The 22,840-nt window shown below is 43.0% G+C and overlaps 1 protein-coding gene and 1 pseudogene across 2 annotated transcripts; both read left to right on the top strand.

Annotated features, from left to right (window-relative positions):
• On the top strand, positions 1–21,257 carry rab11fip1a (RAB11 family interacting protein 1 (class I) a). The gene is made up of 5 exons (XM_083645022.1): positions 1–651; positions 8,276–8,712; positions 11,166–12,195; positions 18,557–18,662; positions 19,535–21,257. The coding sequence occupies exons 1-5, from the start codon at positions 302–304 to the stop codon at positions 19,733–19,735; spliced, it is 2,124 nt and encodes a 707-aa protein (XP_083501148.1). The 5' UTR covers positions 1–301; the 3' UTR covers positions 19,736–21,257.
• Positions 21,258–22,165: 908 nt separating this feature from the next.
• Positions 22,166–22,840, top strand: LOC310784321 (annotated as a pseudogene). The gene has a single exon. The product of its transcript is annotated as an uncharacterized misc_RNA (transcript).

Raw genomic sequence — 22,840 nt, 5'->3', positions numbered from 1 at the left:
GCAATTATGTCTTGAGTGCGCTACTTTGGCTAGAACTAGCTAAATACGTTATTTAAGTGCCTTCTTTTGAGACTCGGAGATAGCGTTACGAAGGGGGTGTGAAGTATTACGACACCAACCTGAGCAGTACTACTACTAGCAGCCACCGCGCTTCCTGATCCCAAATCAAGCTAGGTACACCACCCACCGAGGACGCCGAAGGTGACGACGAAGTTAAGGAAAAGGTTCACAGACAGCAAGCTATTTGTGTAAGCTAATTCGGTCGGACTAACTTTTAGTTAAGCTTAACGGGCTTTTGACGATGTCTTTGGCTGAGCAAAGCCATCAGTGGTTTCCTACAAGCGTACAGGTAACGGTGCATCAAGCACGGAATCTGCGCATCAAGGGGAAGAATGGCACCAACGACGCCTATGCGATCATCCAGCTGGCCAAAGACAAGTTCTCCACCTCGGTGTCCGAGAAGTCTGTCGCTCCGGTATGGAAAGAAGAGGCATCGTTTGACCTGCCGCTGTTCCACCCGAGCAATGCCGAGCGCTGTACATTGTACATCATAGCCATGCATCGATCCCAAGTGGGACTTGACAAGTTCCTGGGACAAGCTGTAATCAACCTACTGGATCTTCACGACAATAGCTCTCGCAAAAAGACAGAGTAAGTGTCTTTACTGTGTTGGCCTTTGGTGTGTAGTTAGTGTAGTTAGTGTCATTGGCTCAGCTCAGCAACAACATACATGCAAAATTTATCTATAGGCTCCTTGGATAATTTACATATAATTGCACAAGCTGTGGCTCACACCATTAACTTATATAACTTGCTGCTTCTTGCCTCCCAAGGGCCTGATTCAAATGTGAACATGTTCAACTTTTCAAATATATGCATATATAAAATGAATGGTGGCCTAGCTATTTACAGCCCCATTGGCCTAATAAATACACCTATACAATATCAATTCAAGTTTCAAAATGGATTGGCAATCAAGCCAGTAACTTTGACTCTGATGTTTTAGCATATCAATTTTCTAAGGTTTTTGTGTGGAATGGTGAGACTGGAATTGCCATTGACTTAACCTGGCCATGGAGAATTTGAAGAATAATTTTTTGGGATTGAGTCAGTCACACAGCAGCAACACAGATTTCAACACAAGAACCACTTCTGGCATGGTGTAACGAACATCCACCAATATAAACAAAACTGTGTTATATTGAAAAGTGTTAGGTCTATTTTTTTTAGAGACTTAATGTTTTGGTTAGTTTGGTACCACTTTGTATGATATATATATATATATATATATATATATATATATATATATATATATATATATATACATATACACTATGAATTTACATCAAGTTTTAGTCAACCTAAAATCTATTCCTCAAATAAAAAGCTGGAAACACTCAGGTCAAGTTTATTTATAGAGCCCTTTATCACACGCATTATAGGCCTATATTATCGGCCGACATGCCATATACCACCATACACATACTATACTACATCAATCACACTCTCGCTCGCATTCACACCTAGGGCAATTTAGTTTCCAGTTAGATGTTTGCCGTCCATGACATCTGACCTATCAGTTTGGGAAATGTATTCTTGCCTAGCATAATATTGTTTTGGGCCGACACAACTATAGAGGAAATACTGTAACTGTAAATGGAACAACCACAGATGATGGTATGAGTCAAGAGGCAAAAGGAAGTGAAGTCACTTGACTGTGGCAAATAATTCCAAACAAACGGAACTATGAGCGATGTAGCCCATCTCATAGCAGCCCACACTGTATTGAGGACTGAAACTCATTTTGCCCTTCTCTGTTTGAAGTTAGTAGACTTCAGACTCACACAGAGCTGCACTATAAAAGAATCAGAACCCCCTCAATGCAATAACTACCAAATCAGCCCTATGTTATTGTGACTGGCATGTCAAATATTAGGTTTCCAGGTTTCTCATCATTGCTTTCTACCTTCCAGAGTGACCGTAGCAGCGCCACGTATTTTCTTGGGAAAATCCATATTGCCCTAACATGTTTGAAACGTTTCCAGTTGTCTCATCATTGTTCTACCTTTCATGCAGAAGCAGCAGCAGCATTTCTTTGGAAACAAAAGTAGCTTTTTGTGTTTTGTTTAACCGTAGTCATAATAATGACTAATAATGACTAATAACCTTTGCAATATGCATGCTGTCCTCCATGTTTCTTTTGCTCCATGACGTGTGACTTCAAACTTGTGCCTGTTCTTTGCACTTTGCAGTTATGTTTTCATGCTTGTCACTTTTATGTGGGCTCACTTTCACAAGTTTATTTTATTTTAAGTGGGAGGTGGGCCTCCTCAGGAGAGCTCCAAGCAGTTTCAGGGAAGGCTCAGTGAATGGAAGTGAAAAAGTATGATCGTGTAGTATAGCCTAAATGTCTGTGGTTTGGTTAAAGGGATAGTTCAAGTCAAGATACATTAGTTTTGGGAAAACGTTTCCCTCACTTTCCTAGAGTCAGAAACTAATAATGCCTTCAGACCTTACATGTATGTATTTGGTGTAGTCTGAAGTATGTCAAACAGCAATATCAGGTTATCTGCGCTCAACTGTTGATTGTCTACTCTTTGGGATCAAATAACATAATCATGATCCCATAGGCATCCATAGGCATCCAAGGATGGATGGAGGGAGGTAGGCTCCTTTTTCCAAGCATTGTCTCTGGGGGGAGGACCACAGTTTCAGACATTGACGTCATAGAACATCGATTTATTTCACATAGAATTTCATGTTGCCTCTAAATGTAGGCTACTTCACATTTTTGTAACTTTCCTCTGAGAAGACACTAACAATGCTGTGGTTTTTATGCATACAGTATGATAATTGATTGAGTGATTTTAGCACTAGCTGCAGTGGAGTGCAGTTTACTTAGCTATGACCTAACCATGAAGAACCAAATTATGCATAATGAATGAGTTAAACAAATGAATAATGGATAAATTTCTTTTGAATGTTTTGGCATCCGACCATAATCCATACATTTGAATCCAAAGTTGCCACATTTTAAACTGCCTATTTGGCTAACCTATTGATTTATTTAAATATTGAAACCACAGCAACAGGTTATAATGCCATAATCAATGTCAAGCAGTGAACTGTTGAAAAATTGCTACAGAGCAACCAGTTTAAACCTAGTAAAATATTTGTCTTTGCACTAAAATGACAAAATCAGTATTTTTGTATGCGAGTATTTACCATTAGTTTCAGCTAAACTCCTGTCTCTCTCATTTAACCTACGTCTCTCTATTTCTCCCTCCCTCCCTCCCCCCTTCCCTTATCAGTGTGCCCCGAGAGGAAAAACAGAAACTACGGAACGATCAGATTACTTTGATCCCATTAACTTCCCCTGCTCTGTATCTCCTGTAGACTGTGACCGTCGCTACTTTTAACTGCTGCCTGGTACTTGTTGTCACGATGCTTCTTTAGCTGCTGACTTTTGAATTCCACTTCACATGTCGGCGTGAAACGCACCTCTGTCCTCCGCTGGCCGTGTGAATGGAGGCAGATATTTTCTCACATTGCTGGCGTTTTAACCCGCACATCTTTCAAGAGCTGCTTATCAATCACGTTACTCACGTAAGTGGGTGACATGAGTCACAGGATGGATCACATCCACTGGTTGACATAGCATGATGGGTGTGACAGGAATTAAAACATTAGTGTTGACTTGTGATCTACACACACCCTCTTATGTAAGATGGGCTGATGTTTTGTGTTGTTTTCGATGCCTCCTTTGCTAAAGGCTGAGGGAGAAGGAGATGGTGGTGGTGGTGGTGGTTGTGCATTCTCCGTGTTACTCAACCAAGGGCAGTAATCTAATTACCTCATTCACATGGTTATTGCATCTTATCTTGTGTTTACTCAGTAAAGTCTTTTACACTTTCAGGACAAAGTTCACTCTGTGCGCTTTCCATTGCATATCGTGTCCCCTGCACTCACCTTGCCTGGCTTTCTCTCTCTCTCTGTTCACTCTCATTATAGAAGACGGGTATTGGATGTTGGTGTTTTGGCCTTGAAGCACACGGTGTTAGATTACTGTTGTGCTGCTGATACAGGCTCTGACATTGAAGACTAGGCTTTTCCTGAGGGAACTCTTTTGTCCCCTCTAATACAATGGAGCTCGTGATATTCAGCATGAACTTAGTGTAGGTCCACATTAGGTCCATTTAGCACCACACGTTTCTCTGATTCTTTTCCATTGTCTTCTTAATCAATAAACAATACAGTTTCAAGGTTCTGTTGATAAACTATTCATTAATTCCTGTAAGTGCCGATATCGGGTGGCTTCAAGTAACATTTTTATGAACCTGCCCTCTAATCCCATCTGCTAGTAGTCACCCAGCTGGCAGGGAATATTGACATTATTTTTCTCTTGATTTGACGGCATTAAAAGCTTAAAATAATAGCTGTAAGGAATGTTGCTACTTATGAATAAGCCATGAATCAATAGATCTAATTAATAGGGTGCAGCTTTTTATAAAGCCACCACAGTAGGTACTGCATGGGCAGGTGAATGCACTTAGTCCCCCTTGCTCCACTGGTCCCTCGCTGCACTGCCCCCGGAGGCCACCAGCACAGCTGATTGACCACACAGAGCGAAACCCGCCTCCTTCTCCAGAGTCTGCCTCTATTGGTCAGATGAGATCCTTTTATCTTTTACCCGTTATCTTCAGCTCATTTATGCTCACCCACCATGGAGGTCGGATTCAAAGTGTCAACGTATAAAACCTACGTACGCGGAACATGATTTGGTCTTTCTTGAACGCAAAATACTACATAGGCTACATAATATAATGAAATATTTGGACACTTTATTTAATATTGACTGAAGCCATACTGTTGTCCACTCTAAGGCTGGCTTTACACTGTGAAACTTTCATGCAAATTTAGTTGGTTGAAACTAAGTTGCAAATGAGTTGCATGGTCCTCTGCACTTGAAACTTGTCTGAACCTCCACTGCAACATTTGCAAAACTCTCAACTTTGTGAAACTAGTTTCATGCAACAGCCAATCAAAAAGCTGATGACTAAGCTATTAATGCACTATTGGCTCTCTTCCTATTCTCCGGGGACAGCCATATTGAAAGAAAGTAGCCTGCCAGTGGCAGAAGAAAACCTGATACAACACGTCCCAATTGATTGATACCTATCCAACTAGAAAACGATACAAAAGATACAAAGATGCAAGTTACAATGACACTCCCCACTTGATACAGTACAATCTACTGTAGCAAGAGAGAGAAAAGGAAAAACAAGGACAAATGAAACATTACCAATCTAGCTCGCTTGTTTTAGTGAAACAAACTACCATGTTGTTGCATGAGACTTGATTATTTCTGAATTGCTTTGTGTAAATGTCAAGTTGCATGAAAATAATGTTTTATACAATTTGCAACCTGCAACTAGTTGCCTGAAAGTTTCACCGCGTAAAGCCAGCCTAAGGATGAATGCAGGATTTGGTGTTAATCATTAGACCTCCAAGGGAAGTGCCCATAACACTTGACTGAGAGAACCTGTCCAGCAGGACCAGCTAGAACATTTATCAAGGGCATGGTATAGTATTTCTATACAAACACAACATGGTCTGAACACCATGACAACCGATTGTTCACTATAACTATGCGTTGTCCCCTTGCAGGTGCATGCCCGAAGTAGCAAAGACGAACTAGAGGAGTAACAGGCTATTTCTCGATTTGTATTTGTGCTCTCCGTTAGCCCGAGTTAGCAATTGTTTGACTTGGCAGTACGCTGCGTTTTGGGTGGGAGATGAGGAATGTTTGAATTAGGCTCAGTGCAACTTTCATTACTACATCTCTTGTAGCAGCGCCTCCCTACATGTCTGGAAGGCTGTGTGGAATGTTGGTTTACTCCCATGTTTCCTGACTCTTATTCCCACTAGATCCTGTCTGGATTCTTGTCTCATGATAGCCTCCTAAAGCTGATGCTCTAGTAATGAACTCCAAATGAACTACACATGGTGTTTTTTTCCCCCTGGCATTAACCAGACGACTGTTATAATGTTTCTGAGTCCAGTGACAGATATTACCAGTACATCTTGGTTTGTCAGTGGCAAACTATTATTGAACCTTCAGTGTATGTAATATAATCAAATGACATCATCAAAGAGGAATTGGCACAGTGACGTTTTAGCTGATCAGTTGGATGGCTAGACCACACATAGGCTACGTTCACACAGCCACCCTTAGTGCTTGAATCTGACTTGTTGCTCACATCTGAGTTTTTTGTGTGGCTGTTCACACTGATTTTTAAAAAGTGGCCCATATCAGACTCCAGTGTGAACAGGTCATGGACCTGAAGTGACCCGCATACACAGAAGAACAACTATAACGTCACATGCAGGCAGCACACTGCTGTTCTACGTAAACCTGGAAGAGGACAGCAGTAAACATGGGGGTAGCTGACGATGTTGTTTCATGTGTTGTTTACAGTTTCATTTACAAGTTATTGTGCAGTGGAAGCCAGCGAATACAGGAGCAGATGATAGCAAGGAGGAGGAGAAAGAGAGCCAAAATTTTAATGATGGCATTTTGTGGAGCAATAGCTGCTACTTCTTGCTAATACATATAAGGTCTAAAACCTCACTGTCCCTCCACTGATTAGCTCCATCACAGCTGTCCTCCATGTTTGTAATCACAATCTGCCCGCTTGGTCCTCTCTCCTCCTGCCGAATGTCGCTCTGGAATGGCGTAAAGGTCACATTGAAGCATTAAGTCAGATATGGGCCAGATGTCTGTTCACACCGGAGTCACATTCCAAAACATCAGATTCGAATCTGTTTTTCCACATTTGAAAGTAGCCCAGGTCGTCTTTAAAAAAGTAACTTTCAGTGTGACTTGTACTGTTCACACAGTCATGAAAAAGACTGACCTGAGTCACTTAGGGCGGAAAAGATTAGATTCAAGCACTAAGGATGGCTATGTGAACGTAGCCATTTAGAAACAAAAGAGTTGAACAGAGGGGCACTCCTGTCTGCGACAGTATTTTTAGAGCGTTTAGGCTAATTATAGCAACGCTGTAATTACATAAGCGTACTGTGTAACACCCAATTGATTGTTTTGGCATAATTGTAGAAAGGCCTGTCGTCCAGAACACTCCTACCTTTCCCTTGTAGAGAATAAACAGTGATTGTGTTTGACAGAGAGGACATGAAGAGGGAGGCTCAACAAAGCCTAACTGTTATGCTTTATCTCTGGTGGCATGCTGCTGCTACTCCCAAAGGCTTTACTGGAACAAGCTGTACACTAGTTAATGACCCGTAGCAAGCAGACAGTCTCAGGTCTACAGACTGCAGACAGTCACTTCACCAACACATTTGTTATCCAGGGTTTTTTACGTCACCACATTTAGTCAGAGCTACCAGGAATTAAGTGTTATTTATAAATTATATTTAACTCACATTAACCAAATTTTTCGCATGGGGCATTATTTACATGGGAGTTCAACTTTAACTCGCATGTAAATAATGCCCCACGCGAAAAATGGACTAACAATGGACTAACAATACATAACGGCAGTGGTGGCCCAATGGTTAGAGAAGCGAGCTTGTGACCGAAAGGTCGTCGGTTCAATCCCCGGGACCGGCAGGATAAATCTGGGTGAGGAAAGCGAAAAGACAGCGCTTGCCCCTCCCTCATTACCACCACTGAGGTGCCCTTGAGCAAGGCCCTTAACCACAACTGCTCCAGTGGAGCTGCTCAGTGGCCAACAGATCAGACTGTGGTTGTACTGGTCAGCTTCCAGGTGTGACTGTGTGTGTGTGTGTGTGTGTGAATGTGAACAGGGCACTCCTGAAAAAGAGAGCATTGCTCTCAGTGAGACTCCCCCTGTATAAATAAAGGTAAAAAAAAAAAAAAAAAACGCTAAATACAAGGTTTTCATTTATTCATAAGCTGTAAAACATTTAGGCTCCATTTGGGAGTATTTGGCATACCTGACCTAAAATGTACAATAGGCCTAATTTAGGGTAATTGAACACCAAGGTATCTTAAGGTTTGAATTAAAAAAAAAAACCTATTTCACATTACACCCAAAGCAGCCATTTTGTGTCTAAAATGCAGGAAGATATGTATAGGTTTCCCTGCAGCGGAGGAACAGCAAACAGGATCTTTGTTTTACTTCCTGCATTTTAGACACAAAGTGGCTGATTTGGGTGTAAAGTGAAATAGGCGTATTGATTCTACTAAAATTTCTGTCATTTTAACATTAGATTCTCTGTCGTTTTGCAGCTGGTTCAAGCTGGTGGATAAGACTGGAAAGGAAGACAAGGCCCGAGGAGAGGTGTTCCTAGATCTCCAGTTCACGAGAAACAACATGTCAGCTAGCATGTTTGACCTTTCCATGCAGGAGAAACCACGCTCCCGCATCTCCAAGCTGAAAGACAAAGTCCGTGGGAAGAGAAAGGACGGCTTCTCCGATTCAGCCTCCGCTATCGTGCCGTCCGTCAGCCAGGTCCTGACTGACAGTGAGGGAGAGGCCGACGCAAAGTCGCTCAATCAGTCTTCAGGGCTCAAGAAGAAGTCTAAGCTCAAAACCCTCTTTGCTCCCAAATCCAACCTGCAGCGTAACGTCTCTCAGTCCATGTCTACCCTCGGCACTCTGCCTGAGAAGAACTCATCCCTCAGCAGCAGCCGCTCTTCTGGCCTCAATGTGGACTCTCCTGAAGGTAACGTGAGCCACCTTTCTATACTGTGTACAGTGTTTCCCCTACCATTCTACAGGCCAACGACTCCCCTGCCAGGCCAGGAGAGGAAATGCACCCCCCCCCCCCGCTCTCCCCAAAATTTCAATAAACCTTTTATGGCATATTATTACAATAAAACAATACTGGTGTTGACAGTAATAGAAGATGCAAAATCATTCAAAAACAATAAGCATTTTGCTTTTAGGAGCATCATGCCAGCGTGCGGCGCTGTTCCAAAACGTGTCAACGTGTGTCGTTGCCTGGGAAACGCACATCCCATAATACAGCTGTTCGCATCGCATCCCATAATAGTATGATGATACTTGGGATGCCATTGCGAACGTAGATGCGAACAGGTTAGCTAAAAGTTTAGCGTTGCCAGCGAGGGCCCCCACCGTTGCGGTCGGGAGTACGTTTCGAAATCCCTCCAGGCCTGAAAATGTTTCTAGGGGGAAACACTGCTGTATGTTGAAGCCACCTGTCTATTCTCTGTGCACCACCATCGACACTGTTGACTCATTTGCAGGCATGGAAAACCTTTACGCAATATTTGCCGTTTTGAATCCAAAATAGGCCACTTGTGTGATTTGAGCAGATCCGATGAGATTTATAAAATGATGATAATAAGAATATTTAAAAAAGGGTGGGATGGGCAGAGCAATAAATTAGTATGGCTGGCTAATATCGGTTTTGATGATCACAGTGCTTCCCACACAGCGTAGCCCCCCTCCCTCCGCTGAGAGCAGCGACTGTAGGATAGGGTCCACTTGTAATGGCCCCTGGTGAACGGCAAAACTGGCCAGGGTGGGCGGAGTCGGCACTTAATATTAAAACTGTCTATGCCGCGGCAACGCCGTGCATAACAAATGCAGCCTCAGTGTAGGAATTTAGCCAGGGGCAAAGGGCAAAAATGCCCCCAAGAAATCTCAGAATGCCCTTACAAAGCATGATCCACGGGCAAAAATTGCCCCCAATATTTTGATAATTTTATTTTCATTCAATTCATTTAATTTCCATTTCACACTATGCTTTGGCAACTTTATGCACTAATTACTATTTTTTTAAAGTGTCCCCAAAATGTTGTATACATTTCCTACACTATGCAGCCTTATATATTGATATGCAAATTATCTGGCGACTATAGTTCAACCAATTTTCTTTTCACATTTTAACACATTGACTGCCAGACGTTTTTTTTTGCTGTAGATAGCTTCTGCCAAGCCGTTTTTTGAGGATTATGGCTCATTTTATAAGAGCCGAGGATTCGTTTCAGCTTGGAGTTTGTGAACATACAATATCTCAAAAGTACTAATAGAATGTGTACTTTCTCTGTCTAAAAGAGTTAGTTTGTAGAGTTAGTAGTTATGTAAGCATTAGCAGTTGAATACAGCATGGTTTTAGCGTGAAAAAGAATATTCAGAGATAAACGGCTTTTTGTGAAATTGGATGGAACTGTCACTTTAACCATTCATTTTTGGCTCTCTCTCTCTCTCCCTCCCCCTCTCGCTCTCTCTCTCTCTCTCCCTCCCTCTCGCTCTCCCTCCCTCTCTCTCTCTCTCTCTCTCTCTCTCTCTCTCTCTCTCTCTCTCTCCCTCCCTCTCGAGTTGCTTCAACTCCGCCCTCCGTGGGCGGACAAGCTTGTCACCAGTCAGTGCTTTGCTGCTCTCCTGTGCCTGTCTGGCCTGTCTGCACGGCCGCTGTTTGAGGAAGTCGGGGTGGACTCGCTCGTTTGGAGTTTTGGTTGAGAGAAGCTTTTGCGATTCTGGTCATATTTATGCTGCGTGTTTCAAAGTGTGTTCCTCCACCTGTTATCTATCACCCGATCATAGTAGATCGGCTGAATCTATTATGTAAATTTGCAATCCCGCATCGCCAGCAATCAGCGCGAAAAGGAGAATGGCTGGGCTGAGAATGGCTTGACAAGTTAAAAAAATGCTTTCCTTTCTCTAGCGAGGAGAGCACTGTTGCCACTTAGTGGGTCGGTGGAATGGGTTGTAAACGTTCGGTGGCTCCAATAATTATATAAGAGATGTAAAAGGCTTAGATGCACAACCCACCGTCAAAAAAAAAAAATCGATGCCAAAAACGTGTAAACACGTTGTTGGCAGGGAACAGCTGGATTCTGAAAACGTGTTCATACGTTGTTGGCAGGGAATGTGTTAACATGGTTTCTGGCACAGAGTGGATATGGCGAGTAATACTTTTGAGTATTTAGTAGCTTATTTTAGCAGCTTACTAAAAGAAAATCTCCTGGGAGAATACCCTATCCCAGCGGGTCTGTATGTTTCTGTGCTCACGTGTCCTTCTCACCATTTCGCCCCTAACCAGTTTGCATGCCTGCATTTGTCACTTCCCTCTCCTGAACAGTGCAATGTGAATAATGGTGTTTGACATGTAAACAGTGACATCATACTTCACCGTCTTTCTTCCCTCAGTTAAGAAGAAATTCAAATTCCTGGGCCACAAGCGATCAGGCAGCAACGACAGCAAGGCGTCTCAAGGTCCCTTCTCCCTCCTGGGTCGCTCCAAGCAGAGCGCCAATGACGCCAACAACCTGTGCATCAACGGCAGCCATGTGTACGCGGAGGAGGCCGAGCCCAAGACCGGGTCTACGCTCAGCCTGAACAGCTCCGGCCAGGGCTCCGTGGAGAACATCCACAGACACGGCTCTGACGTTTCTGCAGATTCCCTCAAAGGCCTGTCCATCCCTCCCTACAGCAGTGAGTCTGCTGACAGAGCTGTGCTGGAGCGGCAGCGCCATCAAGAGGAGGAAGAGAGAAGGCAGGCAGAGGAGAGACGCAGAGCAGAGGCGAAGAGGCTGGAGGAAGAGGAGAAACGCAGGGCAGAGGCCAAGAGACTGCAGGAGGAAGAGCAACGCAAATACCAGGAGGAGCAGGACAGGCGGAGACGCTTCCTTGAGGATGAAGCGAGGAGGAAGAAACTCGGGGAGGAGGAGGAAGGGAGAAGACAAGAGGAGGAGCGCAGGATGCTGGAAGCGGCGGAGAGTCGGAGGCTCGAGGAGGAGCGTCACAGACTCGAGGAGCAACAGAGACAGCAGGAGGAGGCGCAAAGAGCAGAGGAGCGGAAAAGACAGGAGGAGGCCTCCATGAGCGAGAGGCTGTCCTCTCTGTTTGGAATGATCAGAAAGAAGGAAGAGAAAAAGGAGGAGGTGCAGCAACAACAACAACAGAGTGGCACTACAGAGGAGCTCCCCAAACCAGCCCCTCGCCGTGTCCCAAGAGACGTTGAGGTACCCAGCGTCCGCCATTCCTCCAACCCATTTGATGAGGGACCTAGCTCTCATCAATCCACCAACCCGTTTGAGGAGATTCCCCTCAGCCCGGATCCTCCCAACTCTACTGATGAGAGCCCACTGGATCACCAGAAACCCAGCCGAAACCCGCAAACCCCCTCAGCCATGGTGTTCCTCAACCGTACTGCAAAAGTGTCTGCAGTGAAACCAAGGTGGGCCCCTTTTCATTTCATTTGGTAGCATTATATAGAGAGGCAAAGTGACTGCCTACTTCCTGCTTCAGCACTGTACCAGAGATTTTCATCCTCCATTTACTTCCCCATAGATATTTCGTAAAATGCGTATACAAATAGTTTTACTGGTTCAAACCAAACGGTACAGATATATTTAGAAACATGAGAGATCACATAACATTTCACTGGGACCAAAACGTTTAAAAGAAAATGCGGGTTTAAAGAAAATATTTTTTCGATTTTTTTTGTTTTTTTGTTTTGGTCCAAGTTAAATGTTCTATGCTCTTTCCCGATTATAGTGTTGGCTGAACCGTTTGGTTCGACGAAGTAAAACTATTTTATAAGCATTTTACGAAATGTCTATGGGAAAATAAATGGCGGATGAAAATCTCTGATACAGTGCTGAAGCAGGAAGTGACGTTCCACTTTGCCTCTCTATAGTCTCAAAAGTTTCTCCAGCCTAATTATTGTTCATTTAGGACAAATACTATAATGTCATATCAGTGTGACCCTGGGGGCACTATTGGCTGTTTGTAGTCACCATATTCTACACACTCCTATTTTGATTTTGAATAGTGTGTTGAATTGGTGACCTCAACGTCAGCAAGCCTTGTGCCCAAATGTAAATGTGATTGAGCCCCATGATAGTCCCTTGCATACTCTAGTCTAGTCCTTTTGGTCTTTTAGAGCAGGGGTTTTCAAAGTCTTGAGACTGGACCTACCACCAGACAAAGCTTGGAAAAGGAGCCCTGCCCCCCTCACTCAATTCATGGGTGCCTATAGGATTTTGATTATTTGATCCCATAGAAATTCAATAATTGAGCCAAGTTGGCCTCATATTGCTGTTTGACATACTTCAGCTACACCAGATACATCAAGAAGGTCTGTCTGGTGGCATTTATTTGTTTCGGACTCTGGGAAAGTGGGAAAAACAGTAAGATTCCCTAAAACTACTGCATCTCTGAACTATCTTTAACCAAATCTCACACAGTTAGGCTATTCTATGTGATCTCCTTTTTGATAACTAATGTAATATTATTTCACTTCAATTCACTGAGCCTCCCTGAGTTTGGAGCCCCCCTGGGGAGGTCCACCTCCCACTTTTGAAAACTTCTATTATAGACTTTTTTCACAGAATTTTCAGTCCTCACTGTCAGTCCTGTCCTATTATATTAGCAAACATTGCAACAGGAAGTGACGTGGGGTTCAATTTAGAATGTTAAAACACTGTATTTTTCTTCTGTCAAAAAACACAGGCCTACTACCACTTATAACAATGTTACAACTAGGGCTGCCATTAACTATTATTTCATAATCGATTAGTCTGTCAATTATTTTCTCGATTAATCGATTACGGTAGTTGTTTGGTCTATAAAATGTCAGAAAATGGTAGCAAATGACGATCAGTGTTTCCCAAAGTCCAAGATGACACCCTCAAATGTCTTGTTTTGTCCACAACTCAAAGATAATATCAGTTTACTGTCATACAGGAGTAACGAAACCAGAAAATATTCACATTTAAGAAGCTTTTTGGAATCCGATAATTTAGACCTTTTCTCTTAAAATTTTACTCAAAATGATGAATCGATCATCAAAAGAGTTGTCGGTTAATTTTTTGTCGATCGACTAATCGATTACTCGTGGCACCTCTAGTTACAACTTGCTGTGTGAAGTCAGAGTGCCAATAGAAAGTCCAAATTGATTCAGTTTCCCTCGTTACTATCTGGGGTACAGTAAGATGCAAATGTCATTAAAAATGCATATTATGTTGAGTTGGATTACCAGGCTTTGGAAACACAGGTTCAGGAATAACTGAGCTTCTTTCCACTATGCCGTGTCTGTCGAGTTGAAATCAACTGGAAATGAGCATTATTAAACTTGATGACGTTACCTTGTTTACCTTGACTTCCATTGTGACCATCTTGGATGACGAAAATCATGGACCTGCTCGACCAGTTTGGTCGCTGTGCTGATTGCTTTCTGTCGTAGAATCTGGGCGTGTCCGAGAGGATGGTATGGTGTAGAGCAGGTTGTGGAATGAGCTCACACAAAGTGTCTACTGTAACCCACAGTGGGACTTTGTATTTGGATGTCTTGGGAGCTGGTGCCTGACTGTTTTGTTTTTATAGTTGATTTTGGACCAGTTTTTTTTATAATGGATTATAATGGTGAGGTGATGATCATGTTTTCCACTGTTAAATGTAGTTTGTTCTTTTTCTTGATGTTCTGATAATTTTAGTATAATACCGTATGTTGTTCATTTCTGGTGTCGGGTTGGAGCTAACAAATCAGATTAGATTGGAAGTGGTTTGAGTTATGTTTGCAGTAAGAAGACAAAGTTCTATCTATATATATCTATATTTTGTGTGTGTGGATTGATTGCAAATAACATTCCTTTGATCTTGGGCAGTCTACATTTCTAAATATGTCTCAACTAAAGATGGAAACGAGTTTGGCAATTAATGATAATGTGGTGATTTTTTTATGGCCACCTTTTCTGATTCATAACTAAGAACTACATTGACATGACGTTTTTAATGAAGAGATTGGAGAATTTAAAGTTGAAATCCACAGTCAGATGCCGGCAGTTCGTTGTTTTTCCCCATTTCATTGTTTCATGTTTTGTCCCAGAGCACATCCTTAGTTCTGTGTTCTATAACTTATGGAGAGAGTTGTTAGTATTAATAGGCTAAATACTGAACTGTCTCAGGGCTAACATGGCTGAGTTAGGAGATGGATATTAATCTGATATTTGGTTATTTGATTTAACCACTATTGTCTGACTTGTTGATCTGAGAGATGCTGGTTAATTTGGTGATGGGTTGTACTTTGGTGGGATGGGCTGTATATTGGTGCAAGTCACCTTCACAATTTATAGTTGATTTTGGTCACACTGACCTGTAGGCCTTTGTTTTCACTCTTTGGCAGATTGGCCGAATCTCTGAAGCCTGATCTCACTGACTGTCACACCCATATTCAGCAGTGTCCTCCCTCCCCAGCCGCCTCTGAATCCTCCCTCTCTAGTGTCCCATCTGAGTCCCCTGATACGTTCTCCAACCTTCACTCATCCCTGGCTCCCCACAAAATAAGGCAGAGCTCCTCTGAGTCCCCCCGCGGCAGCACTGAGAATTTATCCTCCGTCGGATCTTCCCCCGCCATGTCTGAGAAGAAGCGAAGAGCTCCCGAGCCACCTAGCAGCTATGGTGTACATGGAGCCCACACTGGAGTATCCACACAGATGGAACCAGCCTCAAGGAGCGCCTATGCTCCAGGACGTAGTCTTGTCACTATCCGAGAGATTGAGAACCCTGTATATGTTGAGGCAGATGGATCACAGAATGGCAAAAGACCATCTCTACCACCTCTACCTCTTCCTGATTATGAGACCCTGTTCCCACAGAAGAGACATGGAGTACAAGGGCATACTCGATGGGATCATATCATTGCTGAAGTGAATCAGAAACAGAGGGAATACCCACCTGAATTGCTAGGCCAGGAGATGAGTGTGGATGGCCCAGAGGAACATGCGGCCAGTCCTAGATCCTCACTCACACAGGAGAGGCCTGCTGTACGCCAACATCAGACACCGCAAGAGACCAAATCTAAGGTATACTTGGATGGCCAAGGGGAACGTGGGCCCAGTCCGAGATCCTCACTCACACAGGAGAGGCCTGCTATACGCCAACATCAGACACCACAAGAGGCCAAATCTAAGGTATGCTTGGATGGCCAAGTGGAACATGCACCCAGTCCTAGATCCTCACTCACACAGGAGAGGCCTGCTATACGCCAACATCAGACACCACAAGAGGCCAAATCTAAGGTATGCTTGGATGGCCAAGTGGAACATGCACCCAGTCCTAGATCCTCACTCACACAGGAGAGGCCTGCTGTACGCCAACATCAGACACCACAAGAGACCAAATCTAAGGTATGCTTGGATGGCCAAGGGGAACATGCACCCAGTCCTAGATCCTCACTCACACAGGAGAGGCCTGCTATACGCCAACATCAGACACCACAAGAGGCCAAATCTAAGGTATGCTTGGATGGCCAAGTGGAACATGCACCCAGTCCTAGATCCTCACTCACACAGGAGAGGCCTGCTGTACGCCAACATCAGACACCACAAGAGACCAAATCTAAGGTATGCTTGGATGGCCAAGGGGAACATGCACCCAGTCCTAGATCCTCACTCACACAGGAGAGGCCTGCTATATGCCAACATCAGACACCACAAGAGGCCAAATCTAAGGTATGCTTGGATGGCCAAGTGGAACATGCACCCAGTCCTAGATCCTCACTCACACAGGAGAGGCCTGCTGTACGCCAACATCAGACACCGCAAGAGACCAAATCTAAGGTATACTTGGATGGCCAAGGGGAACGTGGGCCCAGTCCGAGATCCTCACTCACACAGGAGAGGCCTGCTGTACGCCAACATCAGACACCACAAGAGGCCAAAGCTAGCACAAGCTTGGATGGCCAAGGGGAACGTGCACCCAGTCCTAGATCCTCACTCACACAGGAGAGGCCTGCTGTACGCCAACATCAGACACCGCAAGAGGCCAAACCAGCCTCACTGAAAAAGGTATCAGCACCCCCTCCTCCTAAACCAGTAGCTGCTACACCCCCTAGATCAGTAACACCTTCAGTAACACCACCTCCTAAACCAGTAGCTGCTACACCCCCTAGATCAGTAACACCTTCCAACATAACTAAAAGCCAGAATATTGCAGAGGCTCAACCATTTGTAGAGAGGCCAAATCCCTCTGCAGTCCCAGGGTCTATAAACACCAACATGTCAAGCAGAGATGTTCCATCATCAGTGATGTCCAGGGATGGAGTAAAGAAGGTGCTGCATCCACCACCTGCAGCTACTGATCACAAATATATGCCGCCAACGGAAGCGCCCAGAGCAACTAGTCAGACAGGTTTGGATACACCATCAGATGATCAAAAAGAAGTGCAAGTCACCATGGCCAAAGAAACCCCCATAGCCAAACCCAGACAAAAGGTTGGTAGCAAAGAACCAATGAAGCAAGAAGATCCTGATGCAACATCAGTAGTATCTGCCAAAAATATGAATATCCACAACCAAACCGTATCCAATTCAGATGTGAGTAACATGGACAAGCCTATCAGGGTTGCAAATGAGACATTTGCAGAGTTTGACCCATTCCCTAGTGCTGAGCTTATTTCCAAAGATCCATGGGCCCAACTGGAGCAGAACCAAGGTGTAGAAGACCTTTTTACTGGCAAAATACAGAAAGAGCAGAAACTGGAAGATCAAGGAATGACAGCAGATGATCTTGATAAACTTTTTACTCCAGACAATACAACAGATCCCTTCTCTAGTTTTTCTGGCAGCGATTCAGAGAAACACCCTGAGCACAGGAAAAAAGAAACCGACTCAAATCAACACAGTCCTGCTTTCCAAAGAAGGAATTCACAGAGAGGAAGGCAGAATAACAAAGAACACTCGAATAACAAAGACACCAAGCCTCGACAAGAACCCATACCTAAAGTAGAAGCAACCCTCACCAAAGCTAATGAAGATGTCACACCCAAAGAAGCTGTGACGGAGTCTATTACCAGTGCTTGCTTTCCACTCCAGCCTCACGCCGAGGTGAAAACACAAAGACGTTTTCATGGAGGAGAAAGTGGGGAAGCTCATTTTAAAGAGGATCCATTTGGAGCTGGTCCTTTCATTGCATCCTCCTCTTCCCCTATGTCCTCCATTTTGACTACCCCAGAGCCCGTCCAGGTAGCTATGGAGGAGTCCCCATCCCAGGCAGGAGGTTTCTCTGGGGGAAAGCCTCTTTTGCGAGCCTGGGTCTCGCCCTCTGAGGTTCAACCTGTCAATGCACAGAATAGCAATGGAGGTGGGGTGGCCTCAACTCCACGCAGGTGAGATTGAACAGGCCACTATTAAAGTATGCATTTGCAGAATGAGACTGTTATCCCTGATTATCTAAATAGGCATCCATGTATGGCTGTTGCAACCAATCTGTATGGGGAGGCAGAGTGTTGTTGTTTTTTTACCCGGATTGTTTCTTTTGGTTTCTCAGCACCGCTCTTCAACATTGAGTTTGATTCTTAATATTGCATCTGGATCATAGTGGAAGGAAAAAGGAAGGCAGCCCTTGTGAAATAGCTGGACGCACTAGATTAATTTGTTTCATCCTCTTTTTCTCCTTACACCATGTTACTATATGTTCAGAAGTTTCTGTGCCCATCAGTTGTAGTGTTGTACTTGCATCCAGTAATGTATGTAATTTATTCGAGCGCATGATGATGATAATAATAATAATAAGCTGCTTATGCACTCCCTTTACAGGCCTCATCCTGTGAAGCCCTTGACCTCAGTTGAGAGCCAACATCCCACCAGCAGCCCTGCTGTGAGAGAGATCAAGATCCATGACAGCACAGCAGTGAAGACAAAGGTACTGTGCCGCCATGTTGACATGAATGATGCAGTTAGGCCATAAACAACGCTTTCTTGCTCAAATGTGACATCACACCCCTTCTGACTATCTTAATTTTTGCCAGGGTTTTGCCTGGCAAGAAAGTACAAGCCGTGAGGCTTACAGTATATAATATCACGCTATAATATAAGTACATTATACACTAGAGCTGCCACGATTAATCGATCGACAGATTAGTCGACAACTATTTTGATAATCGATTAATCGTTTTGACTACAATTTTCAGAGAAAAGGTCTAAATTCTCTGATTCCAGCTTCTTAAATGTGAATATTTTCTGGTTTCTTTACTCCTGTATGACAGTAAACTGATATTATCTTTGAGTTGTGGGCAAAACAAGACATTTGAGGGCGTCATCTTGGACTTTGAGAAACACTGATCGTCATTTGCTACCATTTTCTTACATTTAATAGACCAAACAACTAATCGATTAATCGAGAAAATAATCGACAGATTAATAGATTATGAAAATAATCGTTAGCGGCAGCCCTATTATACACAAAGATAGTGCCCTAAGCTTTTGCTAGAAATTAAATACTAGGTTCACGACCATGTTCAATTCAGACTTTAGTTACAATTTTCCCCTTTAATTAAAGTGGATGAATTTGGATGATTGGAGTGCATGATTTTTTTCAGCGCTGAAATCTGTGATAAATGGCAACCCACTCAGAACCCATTTCCTATCTTTGTATTGTACAAATTCGACCAAGAACCTCAGGAAAGGGGACTAGGGTGTTCTCACGTGTTCTTTCCAGGGACAAGCCAATGAACCCTCAGCGATTCAACAAACGGTTTAATTGCAGTGCTTGCATTCACTTCTCTTTCTCCTTAGGCGGCAGACTGGGTGGAAAGTGGACCATACACTCAGCTGACGCAGGAAGAGTTGATCACACTAGTGGTGAAGCAGCAAACTGAGCTGTCCAAGAAGGACTCCAAGATCGTCGAGTTGGAGGAGTACATAGATAACCTGCTGGTCCGTGTCATAGAGGAGAAACCTAGCATCCTGCTGTCTCTTAACGCCAAACCAGTGTAGGGTAGAGTCTTGGGTGCGTTTGTCACTGTGTATTGAGAAACACAATCTCTATGAAGGTCTTATTTCCTTAGAGCATTATGCACTTTTTCAGTTTCCATCAGTTAAATTTGTTTGTTTGAGAATGCTGGAAAATTGTCTCTGTCATTAATAAATTGTAAGTAACTTTATGTCAAACGAGTATAATTATGTAGACGAGCATCTGAAATTATTTGACACTAAGGTACTGGAATTTGCTTTCAAATCACTTGCTTCATTGATATTCATTATCTTGATTTGCATATGTAATGAAAGATGCTTTGAGCTATTTAATATACTGTCATGATGCAAAGAATAACGGGGATTATTGTCTGCTCTTTGGCTACTCTACACTGGACTTTATTTTTTTCTGTCTATGATTATACACCTTATACAACCATTCCAAAGTCGCACCTTGAGTTCTGAAATGTAGCATTTCTCTCAAGTTTGTAGCAATAGTCCAGTCCAGTTCTTCACCTGCATCATATTTTTTATTACTATTTTTGTGAGTGCCGACCATGAATGTGACTTCATCAAAAACCTTGTCAAGTGAGTGAAGATTAAGATTGTTCCTGGTACAAGTGTTCATAGTTTAGTGTTCAAACCAATATTAATTTTCCATCCACCACTGAAGTCTTATATTTTGTTTGCTTTGCTAGGCCTTTTCTTGAGTTTGTGTTTGTGTTTTTTAATCAGACAAGTCAACATTCTGCCCGTTTTACTTACCTCAACAGAACATCATTATTCTTCCAGTCCTTAAAGTACATTGTGCCTATTTCTGCTTTAAAAATGCATTATTCAGCAATAAATAAAGGCAACCAGCTAGTTGGTTATTATATACTGTATATATTTTGGAGATGTGATACAGTAGTTTGGAGAGACATTCAAGGTTGTCTTACAGTATAGCCCACTACTGTTTATTCTTTTTGAGCACAATCTTTTTTCTATGATAAAATATCCATGCCACTCCTAAGTGCACATACTTATTTGAAATATTTATGCAAGTTAAAGTAGTAATACAGAATAATAATAAAAAATCATCAAATATTCATATTAATGTGACGTTTTGAACACTATGAATGTGGTTTTGTTCTATTAAAAAGGCTGTAAAGGAATCGATGTTTTGTTAGAGGAACTAGTTTCTACATCAATAATAGCCTTATATGTGAAAAATCCAGCTCTTTGAATGTAATTTTACTACACTAATGAATGGATCCTGCAACTATGTCTTTACATTATATACTGTAATGACATGGCAATAATTACAGCAATATTAATCTTTAGAATGTTCTGGACTGTGCCTTCAAAAACCTTTAATTCCACAGTGTATTGGTTGTCATGACTACGACTTGTGATTTGCTGGACAGTTGTAGGCTACCTCTCTTTTACTGGGGTGAGTGCTCAAACAATATGCTGAATGTGCTCATCTGACAAACTAATGGATGTCAAACTCCTCAAAGAAGTGTTGCTGTGCACATTGTTTTAATTGAAATAAAAGTATACTAATTCTTTCACCAAGTTGTCTTCTATTCGTTAACAATTATTCACGCTTTATTTTTGTAACGAATACCTAAAATAAAAGCTTGAGTAGTTCATGTATTTATGTTTAGATGGGAGCGGTGCACAAGTCTCAAAAATGAGATGTGTTGTACCAGGTTTAACTAATTGTCCCCCCCCCCCTTACGTTAAGTGCATAAATAATTATCTACCCGTGAACATATGATTTCTCTTCTAATGCCTATGCAGATTGGCTATTGATTTTATATTGGACTGATTTTTACAGATTCTCCTAGATGGTTTTTATAACTTTGTTTAATGTATAGAATGTAATTGCAAATTCTCTTCAGCTGGTGGTGTAGTAAAAAACAAACCCATTTTTATTCACTGGGAGCAGTTTATTAAATGAACAATGAGTAGCCTGAATTATATTTTCTTAGACCAACATGAGTGCCTGTAGCCATGGAAACAAATGGCAATGTTTCTGTAAGTCATGGCTGTCTGTCTCCATCTGTTTCCTTTCACATACATTTCATTTCAGCTGCCTTTTACACTCTCTCAAAGATCGATCTGAGAAGAGAGTTGTAGTCGAACTATAGGATTCCTACATGCTACACATGCTTGGTTCCTAGGGTGGAGACTGGAGATGATGCGCCATGGCTGCAGTTATGGAAATTGGCCGCTTCACGGGCTCCCAAAATCATGACCGACAGACACCGTCCACCCACCCAACCATAGGCACCATCAGCTCATACTACATCACAGTTGCTCAAGTGACACAAGTGATGACATCACAACAATTGATATCAGTGATGACATCACAATTGCTCAAGTGACATCACTGATGACATCACAATTGCTCAAGTGACAGAGTCTGACGCCACACCGAGCCCACAGACACTGCTTCACTGAGACAAAATGGCTTCCAGATCAGAGGAGGATCTCTGGTGTCCTGTCTGCTGTGATATCTTTAAAGATCCTGTGCTGTCATGTGGCCACAGCTTCTGTAAAGCCTGTCTGCAGAGCTGGTGGACAGGGAGACTAATACATGACTGTCCATTCTGTAGGGATTCTTCACAGAGTGAACCACCTCCTAATTTGGCGTTGAAGAATCTGAGTGAGGCGTTCTTACTGGAGAGAGATCAGAGAGCTTCAGCAGGATTGCTGAGCTTCTCTGCAGTCTACATTCTGAGAAACTCAAACTCTTCTGTCTGGACCATCAGCAGCCAGTGTGTCTCGTCTGTCGAGATTCAGAAACACACACCATCCACATATTCAGACCCATTGAGGAAGCTGCATGGCATCACAAGGAGGAACTCCAGAAATCACTGGAGCCCTTAAAGGAGAAACTGCAGCTATGTTATGAAGTGAAAGGAAACTGATCAAACAGAATACATTAAGGTCCAGGCCCGACACACAGAGAGGCAGATGAAGGAGGAGTTTAAGAAGCTTCACCAGTTTCTCCAAGATGAAGAGGAGGGCAGGATCGCTGCACTGAGGGAGGAAGAGGACCCTCTACAAGGCTATAGTAGAAAGAGGCCAGCGCCCCCTGCAGGAGGATCCACAGCTGGTCTCAGGAGCTCCGATAGATGA

This window comes from Poromitra crassiceps, assembly GCF_964638095.1.
Source record: "Poromitra crassiceps genome assembly, chromosome: 10".
NCBI lineage: Eukaryota > Metazoa > Chordata > Actinopteri > Beryciformes > Melamphaidae > Poromitra > Poromitra crassiceps.
This window is presented reverse-complemented; position numbering and strand designations above follow the sequence as displayed.

Bases quoted from the DNA above. Each gene is read 5' to 3' on its own strand.
- rab11fip1a (XM_083645022.1), top strand. From the start codon at position 302: ATGTCTTTGGCTGAGCAAAGCCATCAGTGGTTTCCTACAAGCGTACAG. The intron at 652-8,275 runs GTAAGTGTCTTT...GTCGTTTTGCAG, and splicing joins AGCTCTCGCAAAAAGACAGA to CTGGTTCAAGCTGGTGGATA. The intron at 8,713-11,165 runs GTAACGTGAGCC...TTCTTCCCTCAG, and splicing joins CAATGTGGACTCTCCTGAAG to TTAAGAAGAAATTCAAATTC.